Source organism: Mus pahari, chromosome 3, assembly GCF_900095145.1.
Source record: "Mus pahari chromosome 3, PAHARI_EIJ_v1.1, whole genome shotgun sequence".
In the NCBI taxonomy this organism is placed as follows: domain Eukaryota; kingdom Metazoa; phylum Chordata; class Mammalia; order Rodentia; family Muridae; genus Mus; species Mus pahari.
In genome coordinates this window covers 71,467,631-71,493,009 of record NC_034592.1, presented here as the reverse complement: position 1 = coordinate 71,493,009, position 25,379 = coordinate 71,467,631, and the positions used below count along the sequence as shown (strand labels likewise).

Sequence of the window (25,379 nt, the reverse complement as noted above, 5' to 3'; positions counted from 1 at the left end):
CTCTTTCTCTCTATCATGGGTGTACCAGTCTGTATATACATGTACTTCTACTCAAAATGTTGCTGGTCTAGAACTATTTATTCCCTGTGTTTTCTTGGGTGCATTTAACGTCTTTAGTTTGGAGTTTACCTTCTAAAACCATTTGTAGGACTAATGTGTATATAGGTATTGCTGAAATTTTTATTTTACACAGAATGACTCTCTTTTTAATTTCCTATCTACAATGACTGAAAATTTTGCTGAGTACAACACTCTGAGCTGGCATCTGTGATCTCTTAGAATCGGCAGCACATTGTTCCAGATGCTTTTGGATTATAGAGTCTCCATTGAGAATTCAGATGTAATTCTAATAAGTCTGCCTTTGTATGTTTATATATTACTTGGTCTTTTACTTTGAAACTTTTAATATTCTTTATTCTGTATGTTTAGTGTTTTGATTATTATGTGCTGAGAGGACTCTATTTTCTGATCGAATCTACTTGATGTCTGTGTGACACTTGTTTTTCTATAATTTTATTAAAAATATTTTCTGGGTCTTTGACCTGTGCTTCTTATCTTTCCTGTATTCCTATTATTACAAGATATTTTTCATAGTTTCCAGATTCCCTGGATATATTTTGCCTGATATATTTTTAGATGTAACAATTGTTCTTTGACCAAGGCATAAATTTTTCAAATTCTGAGATTCTCTCTTCCATCTTTTGTTCGTAAGACTTAATTCTGAGGTTACTAACTGAGGTTCTAAAGTTTTCATTTTTATTTTTCATTCAGTTTGAGTTTTCTGCCTGCAAGAAATATTAGTGAAATGGTTGCAAAAGAAAAGACTTGTAGGAAAAACCAATTCAATATCTAATTTGACTTCAGTTCCACTGCACAAGGAACCCATACATGATGCTGATTGAGTGACCAAAAACCTGAGAATAGATATCCAAATGATGTGGGAGGAAACAAAATAATATTGTTCTAAAGATAATTTACCAGTAAAATTATTCCTAAGAACATTCTGTAGTCATTTATATATCTGTGTCTTACTCAGCCATCATCAGAGAATCAATAAATAAAAAGAAATATAGAGCCCCACAATCAGACACGGTGTGGAGTGTAAGAAACTATAGTCACTCATCACTAAACAGGATGCCTCAGACCTCAGGTAAGTCGGATGAAGCAGAGGCAGAAAGTGTGAAGAGCAAGAGAGGATGAAAGATACCAAGAAAACAAGGTCCTATGTGCCAATGTAAGTGAAGGTTATATGAACTCACAGAGACTGGGGCATCATTTACATTAACTGTATGGGTCTGCACCAGCTCATATGATGTGTTATGATACATACACGCACACACACACACACACACACACACACACACACACACACACACATATATGGCTCTTTTACTTCTGTCTTGTCAAACTCAATGTGATAGTTTTTGTTTCTTCTTTCTTAGAAAACCGATCTTTTCATATGAGAGAAAAGTAGGTGTGTCTAGATGGAAAAGGAAGTGGGGATGAACAAGTAGGAGTATGGGGAGGGAAAAGCTTAATCAGAATATTTTATGTGAGAAAAATTATAGTAAAATAAAAAATAAATTTCATCAAAAATAGCAAAAGTTTAGTCACTTTATGAATATGGTTACTTCTTAAATGATAAAAAAATTTGTCATTAAACTTATAAGTAAACATTTAGAAAGTAATAAAATATAATTTGAGTTTCTATTTTCTGTTTTAAAAATCATATGTACATTTAGCATTGATAAAAATAGGAAAATGAGATGGCCACACCTCAATTCAGTAATAGAGAATGCTAGAAGTGTGGGAAATTTTCCACTGAAAATCCCAAAATCCAGGGATTACGCCCTAATATTTAGAGCTAATAAAATCTGAATCAGAATAAACAAATCTACAGGAACATTTATGTTGGATTTCCATGAGAACCTAGGACTACAATCTTCATCAGTAGAAGACTTTATATAGACAAGAGCTTGAGACATCAAAGTAATCCAGGCATGTGTGATTTTCACAAGGAACCTGAAGATTGATAGAAAATTAGCAGTATGCACTGAATGTTTTAATGTAAGAAAAACTCAGTTGCAGGAACAAAAAAATATGAATAAGATCCCATTGTTTGGCACTGGGAAATGATTGTTATGGGGTAAAGGCATGAAAATTTTTCCTTTATCTTTTTATTAGATAGTCTTATAAATCTCAGGATGACTGGAAACTCACTGTTTAGATTAGAATGTCTTACAACTCATGATTTTTATCCTATGCCCCTACTGTTTGGAGTCCAGTCATGTATTAGTACTATGGCCAGTTCCACAAGGTAAAATTCCTAATTCCAGTGGACATTTAGTAAAATAATTTAAAATACGGATGCAGGTAATAGGGGTTTTTGTTGTTGATGATATTTTTGTTGTTTTTTTTTTTTATGCTTAACATGCCTTTTGTCTAAATTTAAAGATTGGTAAATAGATAAAAAAATTAAAAAACTATTTTTAGGTTACATGTTTCACTCTATTGATTTTTTTTTCTTAAATTTTCTACCTTTTTGAAGTCATAAAGAAAACATGCATGCAATGTTATGAGATTTGAGCTATTTTACCTAAGAGTGGATTTTATTTCTTATAAGTTCTACTGAATTTTATCTATAGAATAAGAAAATATATCCATATACTTAGACTGAGTCTACTTGTACAACATTAAAATATCTCTCAAGATGTAGAATTTCCTGAGGTATATAGTTGTACCTTAATCACACTTTTCTCAGAAGAGAATGCTAGAATACTTTACATTGTAGATGTCTTCCAGACTTCACTAATCTTTTGTAATATTTCATTTCTCTTTTTGAATTGTTCCATACTTATTCTCACAAAAGAATTTGTAGGATGTTCTAGGTAATTAGCACCAAATATCAAGATATTATTTTTAAGTTTCTCAGAGGATTTAATTGTAATGATGTGACTTAAATAGATTAAATTTCCTTGGGGAGTTTTACCAAGAGGGAAGAAAGCTATAAACTCTCCATTCACAAGGAAATCATATTAATAATATTAGGAGGCAAAAATTGATTTCTTTATTAAAGGTAAGTGGATACATACTTTCTTGGACTTCTATTACTAGATATGGGGGATTTTCTATTATATCTGACCATAGACACCACAAGCCAAATATGAAATGAATTCTTCAAAAGGACCAAACAAGGTTGTGCTTTTGAGAATTAAGGATCCATGGAGCAGTATTTTTTTAGAGTTAGAAGTCATAAAATAGCCAAAGATGTTACATCTAATTTATTGGTGGGAAATCATGGTGATATTTAAAATTTTGAGTGACAGAAGAATTTAAGAATAGGTAAATGTTTTACCAAAATCTTAGCTTTTTAAAATTAACATGAATTAGATTTGCAGATAAAATATGGGGTCCTCAGTCATTTTAGATTTCAAGATAAACATCTCTAAATTTTAACATATATGCTATGCAATCTCTAATTTATTTTTTACAATAAAAGCTTGCCATGCAATGTTTGAAGAATAAATACTTTAAACATTTCTTATGCAGTCATTTTAAAAGCTCAGTGGGTTTTTATATAATGTTATTAATGTATTTTTAAGATTATTTTTTATTGTCTGGTTAATTTTCTTAGAAGATTTCTCATTAATGGATTATTTTATATTGAATAGTCATTACATAATTAGAAGCACAGAAAAGTGTTAAGAGTTATAGAATTTAAATAGATTTCTACAATGAAATCACCTCTTATTAAATATTCTAGATCAATTGTCAAAACTTGAAACATTATTTTCCACTAAAGATAAACGGTGAAAATTAGAAAATTAATTTATGTTCAAGGAAAATGACTACTAAGAGGGATACTAACATGACAGCCAACAAACTACATAAGCTGTGGTATTAAATACATTAAAATTTGGAGATAGGTAATACTTCTAATTCTCCTTCTTCACCTGGAACTTCTTACCCTCTACCATAAAATATTAGAGCAATGCTTCCCAAGATAGTTTTTAAAGATGACAGACTATTCTTTCTGTTTGTGTGTAAAACAAGATCTGACACAATATCGGAAATAAAAAGAGAAATAGCAGAAAACCCTAATTTAGAAGAGGAAGTAGGGCTGCCAAGAAGTCTCAGCAGGTCAGGACACTGGATACCCAGGGTGACATACTCCTTAATGTGTATGGTAGAAAGAAACACAGAAATCCACAAATTGCCTGTGACCTACTTACCCACTCCATGGTATTTATGTAGCCTCCACACACAAATAAATAAATATAACTCTAAAACTCAGAAGAATGTATAGAGTGCCCCAGCAGCTATGAACATCACCTTTTCCTCAGATCCCATCTTAAAAATCAGAAAAGTAAAATACTAAATGCAATGCCAAATGCAGAGTTTTAGATGGCTTCTAACTTCAATAAGCTAGATACATATAGCCCCTGCTTAAAATTAAAGAATTGTATCTTATAGTAAAATCCTAGTTTTTCCAGCTATTACTTTCTAATACATCAAAAAACATCATAAAACTTTGATAGTTATTATTCTTATTAAAATCATGCTTATGAAGTCTCACATTCCTACTGAGGTCAAATAGATTACAATAAGAGAGGAACTCAAATTTATTAGGGTTAAATCAAATTCACTATTACTATATCTTTTCTAATTATTTACACTTATTACAAATATAAACTTGTTAAAATTGAAATATTTTGAAAAAATTATAATTATACATCATTAACAAATCAAATAATAAAATTTAAATAATTAATTAACTGCTTTATATAATTTATTTCAACAGTGAGGAAAGAAAACAAGAATATTGTATTAAACATTTGATCTCTTTGGATATTGATATAAATCAGGTGTATTTTCAGCAATAGATTATGATCACATAAGTTTTATGCTAATTTTGGCTTTTTCTCTATTAAAAATGAAATGGAGAGTAAGATAAGACAGAAATGTACAATAATCATTTTCACTTTAGTTGGCTGAGCTAATGCTTGCCTAAGGAAGATATTGCAACAAGACAAACCACACATTGATCCTAGCTACATCATTACTATACAATATTTAAAGATTACATGAGTGTGATATTACATTTGACAATCTACAGCCTGGAGTAAATAAAGTCCGCTCCTGAATTTTCAAGAAGAATGGCAATCTATTCTATTATATCTGACCATAAATACCACAAGTCAAATAAGAGATGAATTCTTCAAGTGGATCAAACAAGGTTGTTCTATTGGGAATTAAAGATCCATTGGGCAGTATTTTTCTAGAGTTAGAAGTAATAAAATATCCAAATATGTAACATCTAATTTATTTGACATAGTAGTCAGTGTGACTTACGAAAATGAATTTGTATTCTTACATAATTTTATTTTCTGTGTACTTATATCAACTCTTTGCTGAGTCTTAAGTTTAATCATTTCCCATACTTTTATATGCCTCATATATATTCCCTATTTTACAAAAGCAAATTTTATCTTCTTAAAATGTGTAAAAATTACTTGTGTTGTCTAGTTTTGAATAAAATATTTAACTGATCTTACTATGACTAGTACAAAGTTTATATGGCAATGAAAGAAATCTAATAAATCCTTATTGTTTCTTCAAGAAGAGTTAATTTTGGATCATCCAATGGGGCAATCAAATATAACAATGCCAACTGAGTTCATCCTGATGGGGGTCACACAGACTGCTGAGCTGAAACTCCCTCTGTTTGCAGTCTTCCTTACTATCTACACAATCACCGTGGTGGGAAACCTCGGCATGATCATTTTGACCAAACTGGACTCTCGCCTACAAACCCCTATGTACTTTTTCATCAGACACCTTGCTTTCATTGATCTTGGAAATTCCACTGCCATCTGCCCCAAGATGCTGGTGAATTTTGTTGTGGATCAAAACACCATCACATATTATGCTTGTGCCACACAGATGGCATGCTTCATTATGTTCATTGTCAGTGAATTTTCAATCTTGTCGTCCATGGCCTATGACCGCTATGTGGCCATCTGCAACCCTCTGCTCTACAGTGCGATAATGTCTCAGAGACGCTGTCAAGTGCTTGTTGGCATTCCATATCTCTACAGTACTTTCCAGGCTCTACTATTCCCTATTAGGTATTTCACATTGACCTTCTGTGGTGCTAATGTCATAAGCCATTTCTATTGTGATGTTGTTCCCTTACTACCTTTGATCTGTTCACATGTAGAAGAGACAGAATTATTGACTATATTGTTTTCAGCCTTCAATTTAATCTCTTCTCTTCTTGTCGTTCTTTTGTCTTACATGCTAATTTTGTTAACCATATTTCGAATGCGTTCTGCAGAAGGTAGGAAAAAAGCTTTCTCCACTTGTGGTTCCCATCTGACAGTGGTGGTTGTGTTCTATGGTTCTCTACTCTTCATGTATGTTCAGCCTAAATCTGCTCACTCATTTGAATATGACAAAGCAGCCTCTGTGTTTTATACTTTAGTGATCCCCATGCTGAACCCCTTAATTTATAGTTTAAGGAATAAAGAGGTAAAAAATGCCTTTCATAGAGTGTTTAAGAATCGATGAAGACTGCATTATTCAGTATTAAGTAATAATATGTGACAATTGTAACTGCCATATGATGATATTTACAAAATAGTCGCATTTAACTCTACAAAATTTTATTATATTTATTGTTTCACAGCTTTACTCAATTCCCCCCTTATAATAGAAATATCAATTTAAACATTACTCTAATTTCCTGTTTCAGAATAAATGTTTAATTTAGTGATATCCAAGCAGACACTTTACTAAAAATGAATAAATGATACATTCTATATTAATAACCTGTGTTACCACTAATTATTTGTGGGAAGCACCTATCTTCATTATTTTTGTACTACTAATACATCAAGCAATGTGATAAAAAACAGTCTCTCATTCTCTTTTAGAAATCATTTTATACAGATATAAACTAATAAATGTTTAAGACTCATTGTGACAATATTTAATATTCATATGTTTTGTGACTTAGTTATTTTAATATAAATACCCATTAATTCTGTGTACACCTGTTACTTTTTAAAACCTGTATATTTATTACTCTTAAAATACATTTTTGTGATTGGTTTTGTGTGTTTGTTTAGGGATACATTTGTGTAGAACCCCAGTGGAAACCAGAGATTTTTGAATGTCATAGTTCCTGGAATTAAAGTCAGTTATAATCTACTCAATATAGGTGCTGAAACAGCAAGTCTCTTCACACTAAACCATCTCTGAAGCTTTGCACATACGTATTTATATGTGACAGCATATCTGACTGTTCCTCTTTCATTTACCAACAGTGATTTATTGACTCTGAATTGTGAATACATTACCATATTTCTCAAGGCCAATGCACATAGACAAGGAAACGAAAGAGGAGGTGATATTGAAGGGTTATTATATTAAGGTTTTATATTTAACTTCCTTCTTTTTTAAGTTTCAGTCCAATATACTGATTTTCTTACTTTGCCTCTATGTATTTAAGAATATCCAATAATCAGTGACTGACCTTTCATGGTCACCTAATTTCAGCATTATTGATTAATTTTGATAGTTATCTTCTGGATGTTGGAAATAGAAGAACATGTGGCTTCATAACTATCCTCATCTCCCAGTTACATTCAAGGAATTTGGCTTCTCAAAATGTTTGAAAATATATTTTTGTTTCTTTACATTAATAATCAGTTTATTTTTAATTTATTATTTAAAAATTTTACAAGGATGTAATGAAATATGTTAAAATAGACCACTCCATTTCCACAAACTTTCTCATAGGAATCCAATTAACATGTCCTCCAAACCTCGTGTTCTCCATTTTGTTTTAGTTTTATTTAATAACCCCTATTCAACCTTGTTTAGAAAATCTGTTAGATTTTTTTAATGTTTTATATTTTTACTATTGTAATTATAGCAGGTTCAGATGACATTTCATTGTGGTTCTAATAAAATTATATTTATTTTGTCTGGTCTAAAATTACTTTTTCATACCATTATTAGTGCTTTTTCTAGTTTTTCAAAATGTCTAGTGAAGACTTTAGTCCATTTTTTCACATACTCTAGTTTATAACTTTTTATTTTTCTTACATTTATGTACATTTTATTCTCTTTATATCCCAATCATTATCTCCTTCCTGGTGCTCCCCCCACAGTCCTGCCCCTATCCCCAACTTCCCTTCTCCTCTGAGAGGGTGGAGGACCATCCTGGATATCCCCTACCCATACACATCAAGTTTCTTCAGGGCTAGGTGCATCCTCCACCACTGAGCCCAGACAAAGAAGTCCAATTAAGGGAAAAGATTCTACCCAAAAGCAACAGTTTTAGGGAGAGTTCCTTCTTCAGTTGTTGGGAAACCCACATGAGGAAATAGTTGCACATGTGCTCTCCATATGTGTATAGGGCCTAGTTCAAGCTGTGTATGCTCTTTAGTTGGTGGCTCAGTCTCTTTGAGTTCACCTATGTGCATATTAGTTGACTCCATTGGTCTTCCTGTGTAATTCCTATCTAGGGACCCTCAATCCTTACTCCAACTCTACCAATAGAGTCCCTGAGCTCTGTCCAATATTTGTCTCTGGGAATGTGCATCTGTTTCAGTTAGCTGCTGGGTAGAGTCTTGCAAAGGGCAGTTATGATAAGTGCCTGTCTTAAAACACAACAGAGCATCATTATGAGTGCCAGAGATTAGTGTTTGCCATGGGGTAGTTCTCAACTTGGGCCAGTTATTGGTTATCCATCTACTCAGTCTCTTGTCTGTCATCATACATTTCTTGTAGAAAGGACAAGTTTGGGTCGCAAGTTTTATATGTGTGTGGTGCTGCTACCCCTCCACTAGTTATTTGTGCCTGGCTTCATAAAATGACCTCTTCATGTTCCATAGCCGTACTGGTGTGAGTCTCAGCTAAGGTCACCCCCATAGACTCACCCATCCAAGGTCTCTGACATGTCCTAGAGATGCCCCTACTCTTCTACCCACAGCAGCAGCAGATTTCCATTAATTCTGTCTCTTGAGACCTCTCTCCTGTCTCTACCCACATCTGATCCTAACCACCCCATTACCCTTTCCATCCCCTTGCTCACTCAGTTCCCTCCTGACATCTGATTCCTATGATTATTTTATTCCCCCTTATATGTAAGAATCAAGCATCTTCACTTGGAGCTGCCCTCTTGTTCAGCTTCTTTGGGTCTGTGGAATGTATCATATGTATCCTGTACCTTATAGCTAATATCCACTTATAAATGACTATATGCTATGCATGTCTTTTTGGGTCTGGGTTATCTCAATCAGGATGATATTTTCTGGTTCCATCCATTTGCCTGCAAAATTCATGATGTACAAATTTTTAATAGCTGAATAGTATTCCACTGTATAAATGAATCATATTTACTGTATCCATTCTTCAGTTGAGGGACATTTGGTTTATTTCCAGTTTCTGGCTATTATGAATAAAGCTACTATGAACATAGTGGATCACATATTCTTGGGCTATGATGAAGCATCATTTGGGTATATGCCCAGGAGCTGTATAAATGAGTCTTCAGTTAAAATTATTTCTAATTTTCTGAGAAACCACCAGATTGATTTTTAGAGTAGTTATATTTCTCTGTTGAGTTTCTACTTGTTGGCCTGTCACCTCAGTGAGAGTGGGATGTTGAAGTCCCCACTATTAATGCGTGATTTAAGCTTTAGTAATTTTCCTTTTACAAACATGGTTATCCTTGCATTTGGGACTTAGGTGTTTACAACTGAGATGTCATCTTGGTGGAATCTTTCCTTTGATGAGTACGGAGTGTCCTTTCCCATTAACTTGTGTTTGGAAGTCTATTTTATTAGATATTAGAATAGCTACTCCCACTTGTTTCTTGTGTTCATTTGCTTAAAAAACATTTTTCCAGTCCTTTATTCTGAGGGAGTGTCTATCTTTGTTGCTAAAGTGTGTTTCTTATATGCAGCAGAATGATGGATCCTGTTTACTCATTCACTGTTAGCATGTATCTTTTTATTCGTGAATTGAATCTATTGATATTGAGAGCTATTAATAACTAATGATTGTGAATTTCTGTTATTTTGATGTTGGTGGTGTTAGTGTGTGTGTGTGTGTGTGTGTGTGTGTGTGTGTGTGTTTCTTTTCTGGTTTTGCTGTGAGATGATAAATTTATTTTGTTTTCATGGGTGTAGTTATGCTTCTTATACTATAGTTTTCCTTCTAATAATAAAGTCCTCTTTAGGACTTAAATATTTAAGACAATATTTAGCCAATATCATCTTTATTGTCATGAACTATCTTGGTTTCTTGATCTATGGTGATTGAGAGTTTTGCTGAATATAGTAGTCTGGACTGGTATCTGTGGTCTCTTAGAGGTCTGGCTTACATTTGTCCAGGGTCTTCTGGATTTAATGTCTCTGTTGAGAAGTCAGGTATAATAATGGTAGGTCTGCCTTTTTATGTTACTTGGCCCTTTTCCTTTGCATCTTTTAATAGTCTTTTGTTGTTTTGTAAATTTACTGTTTTGATTATTATATGGCAGGAGGATTTTCTTTTCTGTTCCAATCTGTTTAGTGTTCTGTAAGTTTCCTGAATGTTTATAGACACCTTTTTTCTTTAGGCTAGGGAAGTTTGCTTTTATGGTTTGTCGAAGACATTCTCTGGTCCCTTGAACGGGGAATGTTTACCCTCTTCTATTGCTGTTATTCTGAGATTTGGTTTTTCATAGTGTCACAAATTTCCTGGATGTTTTGAGTTAGGAAATTTTTACATGTGATATTTTCATTTACTTATGTACCAATTTCTTCTATGGTATCTTCTACATCTGAGATTCTCTCTTCAGTCAGTTGTATTCTCTTCATGATGTTTTGTGTCTGTAGTTCCCGTTCTCTTTCCTAGGCTTTCCATCTCAGGGTTGCTTCCATTTGTGTTTTCTTTATTGCTTCTATTTCTATTTTCAGGCATTGAACTGCTTTATTCATTTCCTTCATTTGTTTGATTGTAATTTTCTGTATTCCCATATATTTATTTGTTTCCTCTTTAAAGGTCTCTACCCATTAGTTTCACTTTTATTTTCCTGTATTTCCTTAAGGGATTAATTTGTTTCCTCTTTACAAGCCTCCATCATCTTCATAATATGAGATTTAAGGTCACTGTCTTGCCCTTCAGGAATGTTAGACTATCCAAGGTTGGCTGTTGTAGGAGAACTGGGTTCAGTTGGTAGCATAGTTCACTGGCGTTTGTTTATTGTGTTTTTATCCTTGCCTTTAGCCATCTCATTGTCTCTCGTGTAGTCTGACCTGATAGTCCCTGGTAGTGACAGACCTCTAAGACTTGTTGTCCCTGAAGATTACCACCTGGGCAGAAAGAAGGAAGAACTGTGTCTCATAGTATGAAGTGCAAATCCACAATTACAAGTTTAGGTGTGAACTAGAAGGTGGGGCACAGAAAGGGCAGGGCAGTTCCCTGATCTGCTGGTGTTTCAGAGGTCCCAGCAATCATGGGATTGGGCATGAATATCTTAACCGGTTTTCCAGGGTTGAAGCAGGCTATATGGGTGAAAAGCAGAGTTATGGGCTGAGGAATGAAGTACTTCATTCTCCTTAGCATTTACATAAGTTGCTTTTTCTAGATCTGTGGTTGTTCTCTTACTACCTTTGCAGATTCTATTCTGAGGAGCTTGAATATGATTTCTCGTGGTCTCCAAAGTGAACACCCATTTATATTTTATCTCAGACTATAATTCACTGAGACAGATTATGATATAACTGTATGATTCTTCAGGCAATGTGGTTGTTTATCAAACTGAACTGTGCTCCTGTTTTTATACTTCAGATGGATTGGTACTGACATATTTCCAATCCAAGTCCAGTCACTTCTTTAACACTGAAAATTTGGCTTCTGTGTTTTATACTGTCATATTCACCTTGGTACTTATGATTTTTTGCAGACAATGACATATGTCCTTTAAAATGTTAAATATTATGATATAATATTATTTGATAAAGTTATGTTTAATGTGATTGCCAGCATCAAATATGTTCTGAATATTTCTTACAAAAGTAGGAAGCATGAAGGAGTGCTCTATATATTTGGCTATAGTCCTATACATGCCAATTGTCTACTTGATACAAAAGATATTTAATGAATGAATAACCTATCTACTTTTCTTCACAGAGATAAATATCCTGTGGCAAAACTGACATGATTCAGTTTTGCTGAGTGCATTTTCTTCGTATTGATGAATAATAAAAGAGTATGGAAAGTGAGTATGCTGAGTGAGAGTAAAGAACAGTGCAATTCATGGAAGGCTGTGTTAAGAAATTTTGAGTAGATATCAAACATTGCTTTAAGTTTGTAGCAACTGGTCCTGTCTTATATCTGAGCATACTATGTGGCTATGACAGCTTTTACACATTAGGCTGATATACAAATTTAAACTTTGTGCTTCCTGGTTGTGAAATACTTGATATGAAGCAATCAATTATGAATGTGTTCATATAAAGTTTCCTCAACATAGTGAGCACTCTCTCCTTGGAATCATTTTCTGTATTAGTAAGTGGATAATCCCACCTATACACAACACAATGATCAGCACTATATAGTTTCTAATCATCATATTACACAATTAAAAGTTAACAGTCAGCAACATAGGCCATCACTAACAGCAATAATAGTTTGGTAGTCGAGAGCACCTAAAAATCACAAAGCCATGCTATGCAGACAAAAATAAGAGACGGTTTTCTTTTAATTGGCATTTTTCATTCAGTTGTTGATAAAAAGTAAATGTCTAAAACTAAAAAGAAGCTGAAGGTAAAGTACACATATATAATGCATTTCCATCATACTGTATTGGTACCCTTATCTTTCCCCAAGCCAACAACACAGACAGCTTACTAAATATTTTATTATGGAAAATGCATTCAAATCTTCTGTGTGATAACAACCCCATTGAAAAAGTGATGACAATGACCAGTATGATACTTCTTTATTTTATAGGAATAAACTGGCACCACAGTACTTTCCATTAATGGCTCAATCCCTGGCTATGTAACCTACTCAACCAGGGACCATAAACCCTTTGGGTATTCATGAAACTCCTCAGATTATCCTTGTTGTTTGTGTTTTTTTATGAGCTGCCTTTATGTTTTCTCAGTGGGGAAAAGTTGTATGACATCAATACAATTTTGTTTAAAATCTCTCAGATAATTTACAGATAATAAATTAAACAAATTATATGCTATCACCTCTGGGAACATCATAAATTATTTAAAAAAAAACTATAAATTCCTTCTCTCTAGAGCAAAAGAGAGAATAATTTTGGAGAAGGAAATCAGAATCTTTGTGAATGGTGAGTAGAAATTGCCACCACTCTATGACAACATGAACTGTATAATCCTCCTTGACTTACGTTCTATGATTCTTTTACTGCTTCTTAGATTCTTTGATTCTATGATTCTTTTACAGAAGAGCTTTAACTCTCAAGTATATTGCAGAAATTAAATACATGCTTTTATAGTTGTTATTACCTACATGAATATTTTCTATGGAGGAAAATAAAATTCTATGAAGTTAATAGCTGGTGAACATTCTTTACAGATCAATGTGGGATTTGGATATTGAAAGTAGAAAAGAAAATTAAAAGAAGGCTACAAATTCCATCATTGATCATACCAGTTAAAATTATTGATATCAGATTTCTAGGTGAAAATATTAAATGTGTAGATTCATTTGATTTTCAGATAAATGTAAAAGAAAAATTAGTATATGTTTTACAATTTTTATAACTAATATATAATTTAAATGTGAATACCTAGGGATCCACTTTAAAATGGAGTATTTTAAGGTATTTCATTGCAATTATATAATGTTAAAAAATTGGTTTGTTTATGAATGTCACCTGAACAAACATTCACAAGCTTTGATCCTTTGATTTAGTGTTCACAGTACTGCTTAATTTCTGACTTTTTCTAATACTAAACACTGCATATATTAAGCAAATGAAAATATATAGCAATTTTAGAGAGATAGGAACCTATGAAAAAAACTCTTAACACCAATTAATTCCTAAATGTTATCATCATTCATATGGTCTAAAAAATCTGTGCCACCTCTTCATAACTTTTTTCATCTGTGAGTTCTAAGGTTAATTTTTGAGAGGCTATTTCGCTTGTATGTCATTGATTCTCAATAAAATAAAATATAAAAAATACAGAGATTTTCTTTGTAAAGTAGGAAGTGTAAAAAGCTAACAAACCTAGACATTTTCAGTAGGATATCATCACTGACACTGAAAATGGAGACAGATTTGAGAAGTGATCTAGAGTAATTATTGTAACAAGTTAAAAACATTAAAGTAAAATCAAATTGCTACTCTGATTCTTAATTATTTTTCTCAGTTTAACACATCTCATAATGTTACAATAATACAGCTGTATTTGGATAAAGTTTCAATTAGAAATAGGGTTTTCTTTGTTATTTCTGAGTAAAGATGGGTCTTTAAATTAGAATAGGTCTAAATGGCAAAGAAAAAGACAACCTTAGCTAGGAAGGTGACAGAGGTATCCCAGCATTGTACAGTCACCCTCTTCTGTAAGCCTCATGTTCTTGTCAGAAAGTAAAACCCAACACTGATGAAGCGCTGATTCCTGGAATTGTCAACAACCACAGATTACACTTTATGGCTATTTCATTACACTACATTACAAGTTATACTCTACAGAACATTCTACCCCCAAACAAAAGAATATAGCTGCTTCTCGGCACCTCACAGAACCTTCTCTAGAACTGATCATATAATTGGACACAAAACAAGCCTCAACAGATAGACGGAGGTTGAGATAATCTCTTGAATTCTATCAGATCACTATGATCTAAGGCTGGATTTCAATAACAAACACAACAGAAAGTCCACATTCTCATGGCAGCTGAAAAACTATCTACTCAATGATGACTTATTCAGAGAGAAATCAAGAATGAAATTATAGACTCTCTAGAATTCAATGAAAATGAAAGCATAACATACCCAAACTTAGGAGACACAAGGATAGAAGTATTAAGAGCAAAATTCATAGCACTAAGTGTCTTCATAATGAAATTGGAGAGAATCCTATACTAACAACTTCACACCACACCTGGAAGTCCTAGAACATAAGAAAGTAAACACAACCAAGAGAACTAGATGGCATGAAATAATCAAACTCGGGTATAAAATCAATCAATTAGAAACAAAGACAACAATTTAAAAAAAAAATCATCAAACCAAGAGCAGCTTCTTTGAGAAAATCAACAACATAGATAAACCCTTAACCAAATTAGCTATTTTCTTAATGAAATTTCAGATTCTCATTCATAAACTACAGAATAAGTATTTTAAAGTCATTTCTGAGCATGTACACAACTTTGTTTTATGATATTTCTTAGTAATTTGTTGTTTTTAAATGTTCTCAGTAATTTTCAAAAATAGTATCATCAATTCATTGACAATATAGTTGGACCCTACAAATACTTGGAGAAATAGTTCATGGTTTCAATTAAAATATAGTGGAAAGAATTCAGAATGGAAAGCAAAAGTGGGTTTAATTGACTCCTTATTTTGAATATATATTTAAGAATAATATATATAATTCTTAAATCTATACAGTTTATTCTATATGTCATTTTATGTAAGTTTTCAGAGCGAATCATTTAGTACTAAACAAGCATATACCTTTCTTTGCAAGTTTGGCATAGTTTTAGCTTTTTAAGTCAATCATAACAAGCCCCACACAGGACCATAAAAGTCCAACACAAAGCTAAATTTAAATGCCACTAGGTTCATGTTGTCTACACCTTAGTATTTATAAATATCCAAGCTTGATGAGAATTACCATACATAGATCAAATTTTACTAAGAAATAATATAGTCCACTAGTGAAAATAAAATATATGCAATATTTCTACACAATAGTCAATTAATTGTACTGCCGATAGCTGAGAAAGTATTAAAATCATTTCTCTCAAAGCCATTAGAATGCAAATTTTATCTTGTCTGTTGCTGTATTAAGAATTTAAATAACTTCGAGTGTATTTAGAAGGTAGAGCTTCCCATCTGTTTTAACATTTAGAATCAGACTTTAAAATCATTTTTCCTTTTTTCAGTAGTGATTTTATTTGTTTATATTTCAAATGTTGTCCCAGTCTCTCCTCCATAAATTCCCATCCCATCCCTCCTCCCCTTTGTCTCTAAGAGGGTACACCCCCATTTACTCACTCCCTCCTCACCCCTCTACCTTTGCCCTTCTCTGGGACTACAAGCCTCCACAGGACCAAGAACCTCCCCTCACATAGATACCAGCTATGGCAGTCCTCTGCTACATATGTAATGGGATCCATTGACCCACCCGTGTGTATTCTTTGGTTGGTGGTTTAGTGTCTGGGAGCTCTCTAGTGTCCTGTTAGTTGATAAAATCATTTTTCTATGAGCTATATAAATATAACATTTTATCTTGTCTTTGAATTTGCTTGATTGATTCTATGCTTAAGTTGTTGGGAATTTCATGTATTTTCAGAAGGTTGAAATGAGCCACAGAAACTCAACAGTGCCAGCTGAATTCATTCTGACAGGAATCACACACAGGCCTGAGCTGCAGCTTCTGCTTTTGGGGGTCTTCTTAGTCATCTACGGAGTTGCCATGATAGGCAACATGAGCATGATCATTTTGACCAAGTTGGACTCTCGCCTTCACACACCTATGTATTATTTTATCAGACACCTGGCTTTCATTGATCTTGGCAATTGCACTGTAATTTACCCCAAGATGATGGTAAATTTTGTGGTGGAACAAAATGTCATCTCTTATTATGCTTGTGCTGTGCAGATGGCATTCTACATTGCATTCATCATCAGTGAACTGTTTATATTGTCTGCAATGGCCTATGATCGCTATGTGGCCATCTGCAATCCTCTACTCTACAGTGCAATCATGTCTCAGAGGCGCTGTCATGTTCTGGTGGGCGTTCCCTATCTCTACAGTGTCTTCCAAGCTGTGATGATAACTAGTAAGATTTTTACATTGACTTTCTGTGACTCTAATGTCATTAGCCATTTCTACTGTGACAATGTTCCCATGTTACTTTTACTGTGCTCAAATGCAAGGGACATAGAACTGTTGATCATATTATTTTCAGCACTTAATTTGATCACCTCCCTCTTTGTAGTCTTAGTATCTTACCTTCTTATTTTACTGGCCATATATAGAATGCATTCTGCAGATGGAAGGAAAAAGGCCTTTTCAACTTGTGGTTCTCATCTGACAGTGGTAGTAGTATTTTATGGGACTCTACTCTTCATGTATTTACAGCCCAAATCCACACACTCATTTGAAACTGACAAAATAGCCTCCGTGTTTTATACTTTAGTGATTCCAATGCTTAATCCCCTGATCTACAGCTTTAGAAACAAAGAAGTAAAAAATGCCGTTCTAAGAGTCTTTAAGTATCAATGTAAATTTTGTACTTAATCTTTAATTTGTAATGCTTTAATAAAATGTGATAAATATAAGTCAATATTAATGCTCTATATTAGTGTATTCATTTTTATGGACAAAAAAGAAAACCTCATGATAATATATAGAACATAAGAATGCATCCCTTGTAGTTTTAACAAATGAGTTCTTAAATTACAGAAATCCAGGGGAGGGAGAAGCAGTCGAGACCATATCCAGAGGTTAGGCATGCTCCCCCGCCCCTGGTTGAGGGATGGGGCCACCCACTATCTCCAAAATTTTAACCCAGAATTGTTCCTGTGTTAAAAAAAAAAATACAGAGACAAAGAGTGGAGCAGAGTCTGAAAAATAAGGCTATCCAGAGACTGCCCAACCTGGGGATCCATCCCACATGCAGACACCAAACCCAGACACTATTGCTGATGCCAAGAAGCGCTTGCTGACAGGAGCCTGATACAGTTGTCTCCTGAGAGTTTCTGCCAGATCCTGACAAGTACAGATGCGGATGCTCATAGCCAACCACTGGACTGAGCACAGAGACCCCAGTGGAGTAGTTAAGGGAAGGACTGAAGGATCTGAAGGGGTCTTATCTGGCATCAATGGGAGGGGAGGCCCTTGGTCCTGTGAAGGCTTCATGCCCCAGTGTAGATGAACGTTATAGCAGTGAGGCGGCAGTGGGTGGGTGGTAGGGGGAGCACCCTCATAGAAGCAAGGTAACAGAGGAGTGGGATAGGAGGTTTTCAGAAAGGAAACCTGGAAAAAGGATAACATTTGAAATGTAAATAAATAAAATATTTAATTTTGAAAAAAATTACAGAACTCCTCCTAACATTTCTTGCTATTGATTCAGTATATTTCCAGCAGTTCTACTGAACAAATATTATACAAATGGGAACATATGTTTACTTAAATGTCTATAGCATGAACTTGGTTGTTTGGTTTGCAGGGAATTTTGTTTGCTACTTTTATTTTGTGTGTTTGGATATTTTTCTGCTTAATCTTGTTTTAACTTTATATTTTTGAACTTAAACTACTGCAAACATAATCAATGCCATGTACAGAGCATGTCTCAACACAATGTATCTTTAATTTGTCTGATTATCTATCCTTTGGGCCTTTTGTATTTGATTAGAATATTATATATTTCTAAAGAAATTGTGATGGATGAAACTTACTGTATATATTTCTATTTTTATTTATATTCTGGATGCCATGAAATTCCCATTATTTCTGGTCGTATTTTTTCCTTTAAAAGGTCTCCTCAAGTCTGATGTCACATTCAGAATTTTGTATGGTTTCAGTGAATATTCACAAGGTTGTTAGAAGAGTTTATAAGAGGCTAATAACTTTAGCAGTTTACAATTAATACAACCACCTTCCCCGACACATACAGAGTTGAATCTCACCACATACACACCACCACTAAGAGCTTACTTCTCTTATTAGAGTTTCTTTTGCTTTTTGTACATTTCCATAGTGAATCTGGTGACAGAAATTAGATATTTTGTCTGTTCTCTAGAGGATATTTGTACATTTGGTTTGAAATAAGCTTATCACTGGTAAGAACATTTTCTAAGTTTCTCCAAATATGAAATCCGTCTTTTGTCCTTTGCTGGTATCTGTTTGTAAATCATAGCATCGACACTATTGAGATCTGATATTCTCCCCAATTAATATCTGTGGTAGTTCTAATGAGTATGTTTCACTGTCCTCATTGGTGGGACTATTTGGGATTGATCAGTGGATGTGACTTTATCAAAGGAAGTATGTGACTACAGACTAGCTTTGTGGTTTCAAAGACTCATATGATTCCCATTTTGTGTTCACTGCCTCTTGTGGATCAAAATGTGAGCTCTCTGCTATTGCTCTAGTACTATGGCTGTGTGCCTATAGTACTATAGTGTCATGCTTCCTATCTTCACTGTCATGAAATGTAAATCTCAAATAAACATGCTTTTTTATAAGTAGTCTTGGTTGTGGTATTTTTCACAGCAGTAAATTAATGAAGACAACAAAGTGATAACAACAGCTAAAGTGATGAAATAGAGGTGGGCACTTAATGATCCAGTTAAGTTGGGGAGCAACAGCACTTATGTAGTAGAGATAAAAGAAGACCATTAACATAGTGCATGAGGGAACAGCTTTCTTCTCCTGGTTTTAGGAAATAGGAAAATACCTACCCAGTTTTCTATGAGAGGTGGATATTGAGTAGACATCACACAGGTAGACACCTTGGTCATGAGGTTAAAAGTTCCCAAATATGAGAAACATCATTTCTATTCTTTATAAGTTGTCTTATGGCAGGTATTTCTTTATAGCTGAGAAAAAATTAAGGGCTGGCATATCTGTTTAAACTTTAATTTTATGCCTCTGTGAGTATTCCCACCAGGCTCACCAAGAGAATAGAACATGTCCTCTATGGCAAGCCAAGCCATACGCTTACTTTTAAAGCTGAACCAGGCCTGGCAATCCCATATTGGTGGCAACCAACAGCTGACTAAGTATATTTAAGTTCCCCTTAACAATAGGGGAGCAATCTCTAGTACCGGAAGCATAGTCTGCTTCCATGTGTTAGTGAGGTCATAGACCTTAAAAGAGAAACTCGTATTTTTACTTCACTGGATCATCTGAATTTCATTCGATATTCTCAACCTCACCTTAATACCCACAGTTAAGTGTAGTTATCATCCTTCCTCTTTATAACAAAATTCCTAAAGACCCATTTGAACATTTTGGTAAGTATCCTCCTTAGCTATTATCCCCAGATGTTTGTACTAAAGAGAGTTTATTAATTTAAAATGTTAATGTTTTTTCATTTTTATATGTTTTTATGTTTTGAGAATTTCATGAGTCCATCATTGAATTTGTATTATTTATGCATTCCTCTTTCTTCTTGATCCTCCCATCACCTGATACCCTCTCAAATTCATTGATTCTTCTTAAGTATTATTGCTATACATATACTTATATGTGTGTATAACTACTACATTTGCATATACGACCTAACCAAGATTTTTATGTTACTTTTCTTTATTTCAGTTATATTATTTTGTCAAGTCAGATGAATACAAGGAACATAAAAAAAACAAAAGCAAACAAACAAAACCAAAAAACAAAACAAAAACAAAAACAAACAAAACAAAACAAAACAACAACAACAACAACAACAAAAAACAAGGAGCCAAGACTGAAGGACAGGCCATCAGGGGCTTGCCCCACCTGGGAATTCATTCTGTCTGCAGACACCAAACCAGACACTGTTGCCATTCCCAAGAGGCTCTTGCTAACAGTAACCTGGTGTGGCTGCTCTTTGGAAAGTTCAGCCAGCAACTGACCAATGCAGATGTGGATGCTTGGAGCTAACCTTCAGTCTGAGCTCAGGGACCCTCATGGTGGAGCTAGCAGAAAGACTGGAGGAGCTGAGGGGGGTTGCAACCCCACAGGAAGAACAACATCAGCTGGCAGGACTCCCCAGTGCTCCCAGGGATTGGACCACTAACCAAGGAGAGTAGAGAGGGATCCATGGATCAGTATACATAAGTATCAGATGATGGCCTTGTCTGATATCAATGAGAGGGGAGGTCCTTGATCCAGTGGAAATTTGATGCCCCAGTATACTGAGATGCTGGAAGGATGGGGTGGGAGAGGGTATGTAGGTGGGAGAGGACCCTGATAAAGGCAAAGAGGAGGAGGTGGGAGAGGTGGTGGAATGAGGGGGTTGTGGAGGAGTAATCAGGAAGTGGGATATCATTTGAGATTAATTTAAAAAATGGCTTCTTCAAACGGGTAATTGTTGACCTTCTATCTCAGTCAGCTGCTGAAAGTTTACTAAGTTGTCACTGCTTCTGCCTTTGTCTCTTAGATACGTGCATCTTAGCTTTAAATGTGAGTAGATTAAATAACATAACCACAAATCTTAATATTCTTTAAAGATTTGGTAAGTTTTGTTTTTGTTATTGTTCTTTTGGTTTTCTTTTGTTTTTGTTTGTTTGAGTGTTTTGTTTCTCATTTCTTTAGTAAGCACTCAAGATAGATGCTAAACTGTGGTAACTTCCTCAAGTTCTGTTAAAATAAACATTAAAGTGCTTAACAATTTTTTGTTTATTTTATAAAAATACTAATTCATGTATGATGTCAGGCTTCTAGTCTGGGCTGAATTCTCTCCCACACAATTATCAGGGGATAAAGTTTCAAAATGTGTGTGTGTGTGTTTGTGTCTGTGTATGTCTGTGTGCTTTTGGTAGTAAACATTTATACACTAATGAATACAAGTTTCCCTCATTTAATGAACATTCTCTAGGCATTTACTTATACTCTGAAATGTTCTGGGATTATTCAAAATATTGCTTGGCACCTCTCAAGGGGGAGAATATCAAAAGATGAGAGAATATATAAATTGTGTTAGATTTTCCATATGAAAAACACATGACACGCAAGATAGAGGATTCATCACAGGTAAAAATGAGTATCATGTGTTACAGACACCCACAATGTTCCAATGGCATATGTATTATCTAACTTTATTACCAAAGACATTATCACCATTTATTATTCAATATTCAGTGCTTCCTGCTACCAAATGTAACTACAATATGACTTCTCTCATATAAATTCAAATAAACCTTTTGATATTTATATATTTCAAAGGAGAAACTAAAATATATTCTTAAAATCTCATTGTTTTCTTATACAAAGATGCTATGTATGTATATAAACTAAAATATATTCTTAAAATCTCACTGTTACTTATATAAAGATGCTACATATATATATATATATATATATATATATATATATATATATATATATATGTATATATATGTTTAACTCAAGCTGATAAAAATTGAGAGTAAAAAGCAGTAAACTTTTTTTTATAAAAATGTGAATGCCAAAGTGACATGATGAATATATTCTATGTTTCTTACAAATAATTACACAGTGTCTACTCTCTGATAATGCCAAAACTTTTGCTTTGTATTAAAAAAAATAATCATATGATTGTCAATGATTATTTGAGTAGATAGTAGATATTTACAAACCCAATGTTATGGTGCATAGAATTTCCAAAAGTTCTTCGATTTTTCAATGAGATCTGACAAACTTCCAATTTCTTCATATGATAAAGTGTTGGTTCAGAGCTAAAACATGGCAGTGACCCAATTCACAGTAAAAATTTAAAAAGTTATCTGATTCTTCTCATGGAAATCTAAAGCTATTAAAAGGAAGGTCATTGCTGTTTTCAGACTTAACAAGAAAACCAACATCCCCTTCTCTTCTCACATAATGATTGGAACACGTTGGAGGAAAAAATGAGATCTTCCTGAGCTTTATATGGAGATAAAGGAAAGATGGTTAAGGATGACAAAAAAGATCAGAGAATGATTAATTTTATGTATAAATATGTCATAATGCATTAACTTACATACTAACTTAAAACATTAAAGAAGATAAATGTGCAAATAGCCATCTTCTTACCAAATGTAAGCTTTTTGCTTCAAATAACTACCAATAATTAGGCTTATATTGCTTCTTATTGCCCTCCTTGAGCATATTCATTTCAGACTGCTTCCTGGCATATATGTCTACACAATAGATTGGTGATGCTGAAGACATAGTAGGGAAACAGAAAGCTGGTTTATGATCTGGAAAGCAATATTTTAAATAATTTAAGTGCATATTACATTATTATGTATGTTAATTTCTATATTGTAATTTTTGTTCATGTTTCACCAGACATGGATTTTACTATAATTTTCACCATAAAAGTATTTTTTCATTCTCATTTTAAAGCACTAGATAACATCACTTTACTAATTTAATAATAACTCTCATCTATCAACATGCATTCTACTTTATAATCTGTTCAGCATCTGATCATATGGCATTCAGCTAAGCACTATTTCAATAACATAGGCTTTTCTACTTATCTCACATTTTATCATAATGTGAAGAAATTCTTATTGCCTATAGTTACCAAATAATTTACATCATATCCAAAAATTTTAAAAATACTGCTTATAATATATTTTATTTAGTTCTTGTAGCATTTTCCCAAAATTACATTTGAATATATTATATACTAAATACACCATAAGGTCAAGTGTCAGCAACATGTATCTGAAAACATGGAAATCAGGAGGGTGAGGTAAGAGGCTTGTTAAAAGTGTGAGTACAATTAAGGTGTATAATGATATCCTGTTTATAAAAGGAGGAGAGGGAGACCAATTCAGATAATATGTTCATAAAAAATTCTATGAAACTTTCACATTCTCACAAAAATGATTGCGATATTTATTGCTTTTATTTATACATATATTCAACATGTCAGTAGGTTGATGATTGAAAAGTAAATCAATAGGTGTAAGAATTTTCATTTGTTTATACTGAAATTGCTGGTTTTACTACTTTTTAAAATATTCAGCAATAAGTTTTTGCATGACTAAAAGAGTGATGTTAAGTACAATCTTTATCTAAACTAGGATTTCTATGTGGATATATATATATATATATATATATATATATANAGAGAGAGAGAGAGAGAGAGAGAGAGAGAGCATTTATATTTGTTTCATTTACTTTTGGGTTAGTACAGAGTTATTGAGACAAGATTACACTATATGCCCCAAGCTGTAATAGAAGTTTACATTCATATTACAACTAGAAATGCATAAGGAGTGTCAAAATGTTTGGCAAATGAAATCATGCACAATTAAGATATTCAGTCTGCCTTTGCATTTCTAACTAAATGAAACATATTGTCATTTAAGAATAATGAGTTTATAATTGCATCATAACTTCTTTTTAGTTTTGAATTTTGTGTTGTTTATACTAATAAAGTATACTAAAATCTGACAGTTGATCATATAAGATAGCTATTGATAACGTTTATATCTGTACTCTGTACAGGTTTTCTAATAAACCAGGATGGGGAGACACAACCTTACAGTGGTGACTGAATTTGTCCTGATGGGCATCACTGACCGCCCTGAGCTTCAGGCCCCATTGTTTGGACTATTTCTTATTATCTATCTAATCTCACTGATAGGAAACTTGGGCATGATCATCCTCACCACAGTGGACTCCAAGCTACAAACACCTATGTACTTTTTTCTCAAACATCTGGCAATTACAGATCTTGGTTATTCTACATCAGTGGGACCCAAAATGTTAGTAAATTTTGTTGTGGATCAAAATACAATATCATTTAAACTTTGTGCCACACAACTTTCTTTCTTTCTTGTGTTCATTGTTAGTGAGCTCTTTATTCTGTCTGCAATGTCCTATGACCGCTATGTGGCCATCTGTAAGCCTTTGCTCTATACTGTCATTATGTCACAAAAGTTGTGTTGGGTACTAGTGGCAATTCCTTATCTCTATTGCACATTTGTTTCTCTTCTAGTCACAATTAAGATTTTCACTTTGTCATTCTGTGGCTACAATGTCATCAGTCATTTTTACTGTGACAGTCTCCCCTTGTTACCTCTGCTCTGCTCAGATACACATGACGTTGAACTGATAATTTTAATCTTAGCAGCCTTTGATTTGATTTCATCTCTTCTGGTTGTCCTTGTGTCTTACCTGCTCATCCTCATAGCCATTCTGAGGATGAACTCTGCTGAGGGCAGGCGGAAGGCTTTCTCCACCTGTGGGTCCCACCTGACAGTAGTCATTGTCTTCTATGGGACTTTGATATTTATGTATGTGCAGCCTAATTCCAGCCACTCCTTTGAAACTGATAAAGTGGCTTCCATATTCTACACTCTGGTGATCCCCATGTTGAATCCCTTGATCTATAGTTTGAGAAACAAAGATGTAAAATATGCTCTGAAAAGAACATTGAATAATTTGTGTAAGTTATTTTCTTTGGCATTTCATAAAATATAA

The 25,379-nt window shown here is 33.7% G+C and overlaps 3 protein-coding genes across 3 annotated transcripts; all 3 read left to right on the top strand.

Annotated features, from left to right (window-relative positions):
* Positions 1-5,643: 5,643 nt before the first annotated feature.
* Positions 5,644-6,606, top strand: LOC110317927 (olfactory receptor 8K5-like). Its single transcript, XM_021192727.1, is given in 1 exon segment — positions 5,644-6,606. A coding segment is annotated over 1 exon segment (963 nt).
* A 9,941-nt stretch (positions 6,607-16,547) lies between these two features.
* Positions 16,548-17,510, top strand: LOC110318787 (olfactory receptor 8K5-like). The gene has a single exon (XM_021194051.1). It carries the CDS (start codon positions 16,548-16,550, stop codon positions 17,508-17,510), a length of 963 nt encoding a protein of 320 aa, XP_021049710.1.
* A 6,909-nt stretch (positions 17,511-24,419) lies between these two features.
* On the top strand, positions 24,420-25,379 carry LOC110318475 (olfactory receptor 8K3-like). The gene has a single exon (XM_021193555.1). It carries the CDS (start codon positions 24,420-24,422, stop codon positions 25,377-25,379), a length of 960 nt encoding a protein of 319 aa, XP_021049214.1.

Bases quoted from the DNA above. Each gene is read 5' to 3' on its own strand.
- LOC110318787 (XM_021194051.1), top strand. From the start codon at position 16,548: ATGTATTTTCAGAAGGTTGAAATGAGCCACAGAAACTCAACAGTGCCA.
- LOC110318475 (XM_021193555.1), top strand. From the start codon at position 24,420: ATGGGGAGACACAACCTTACAGTGGTGACTGAATTTGTCCTGATGGGC.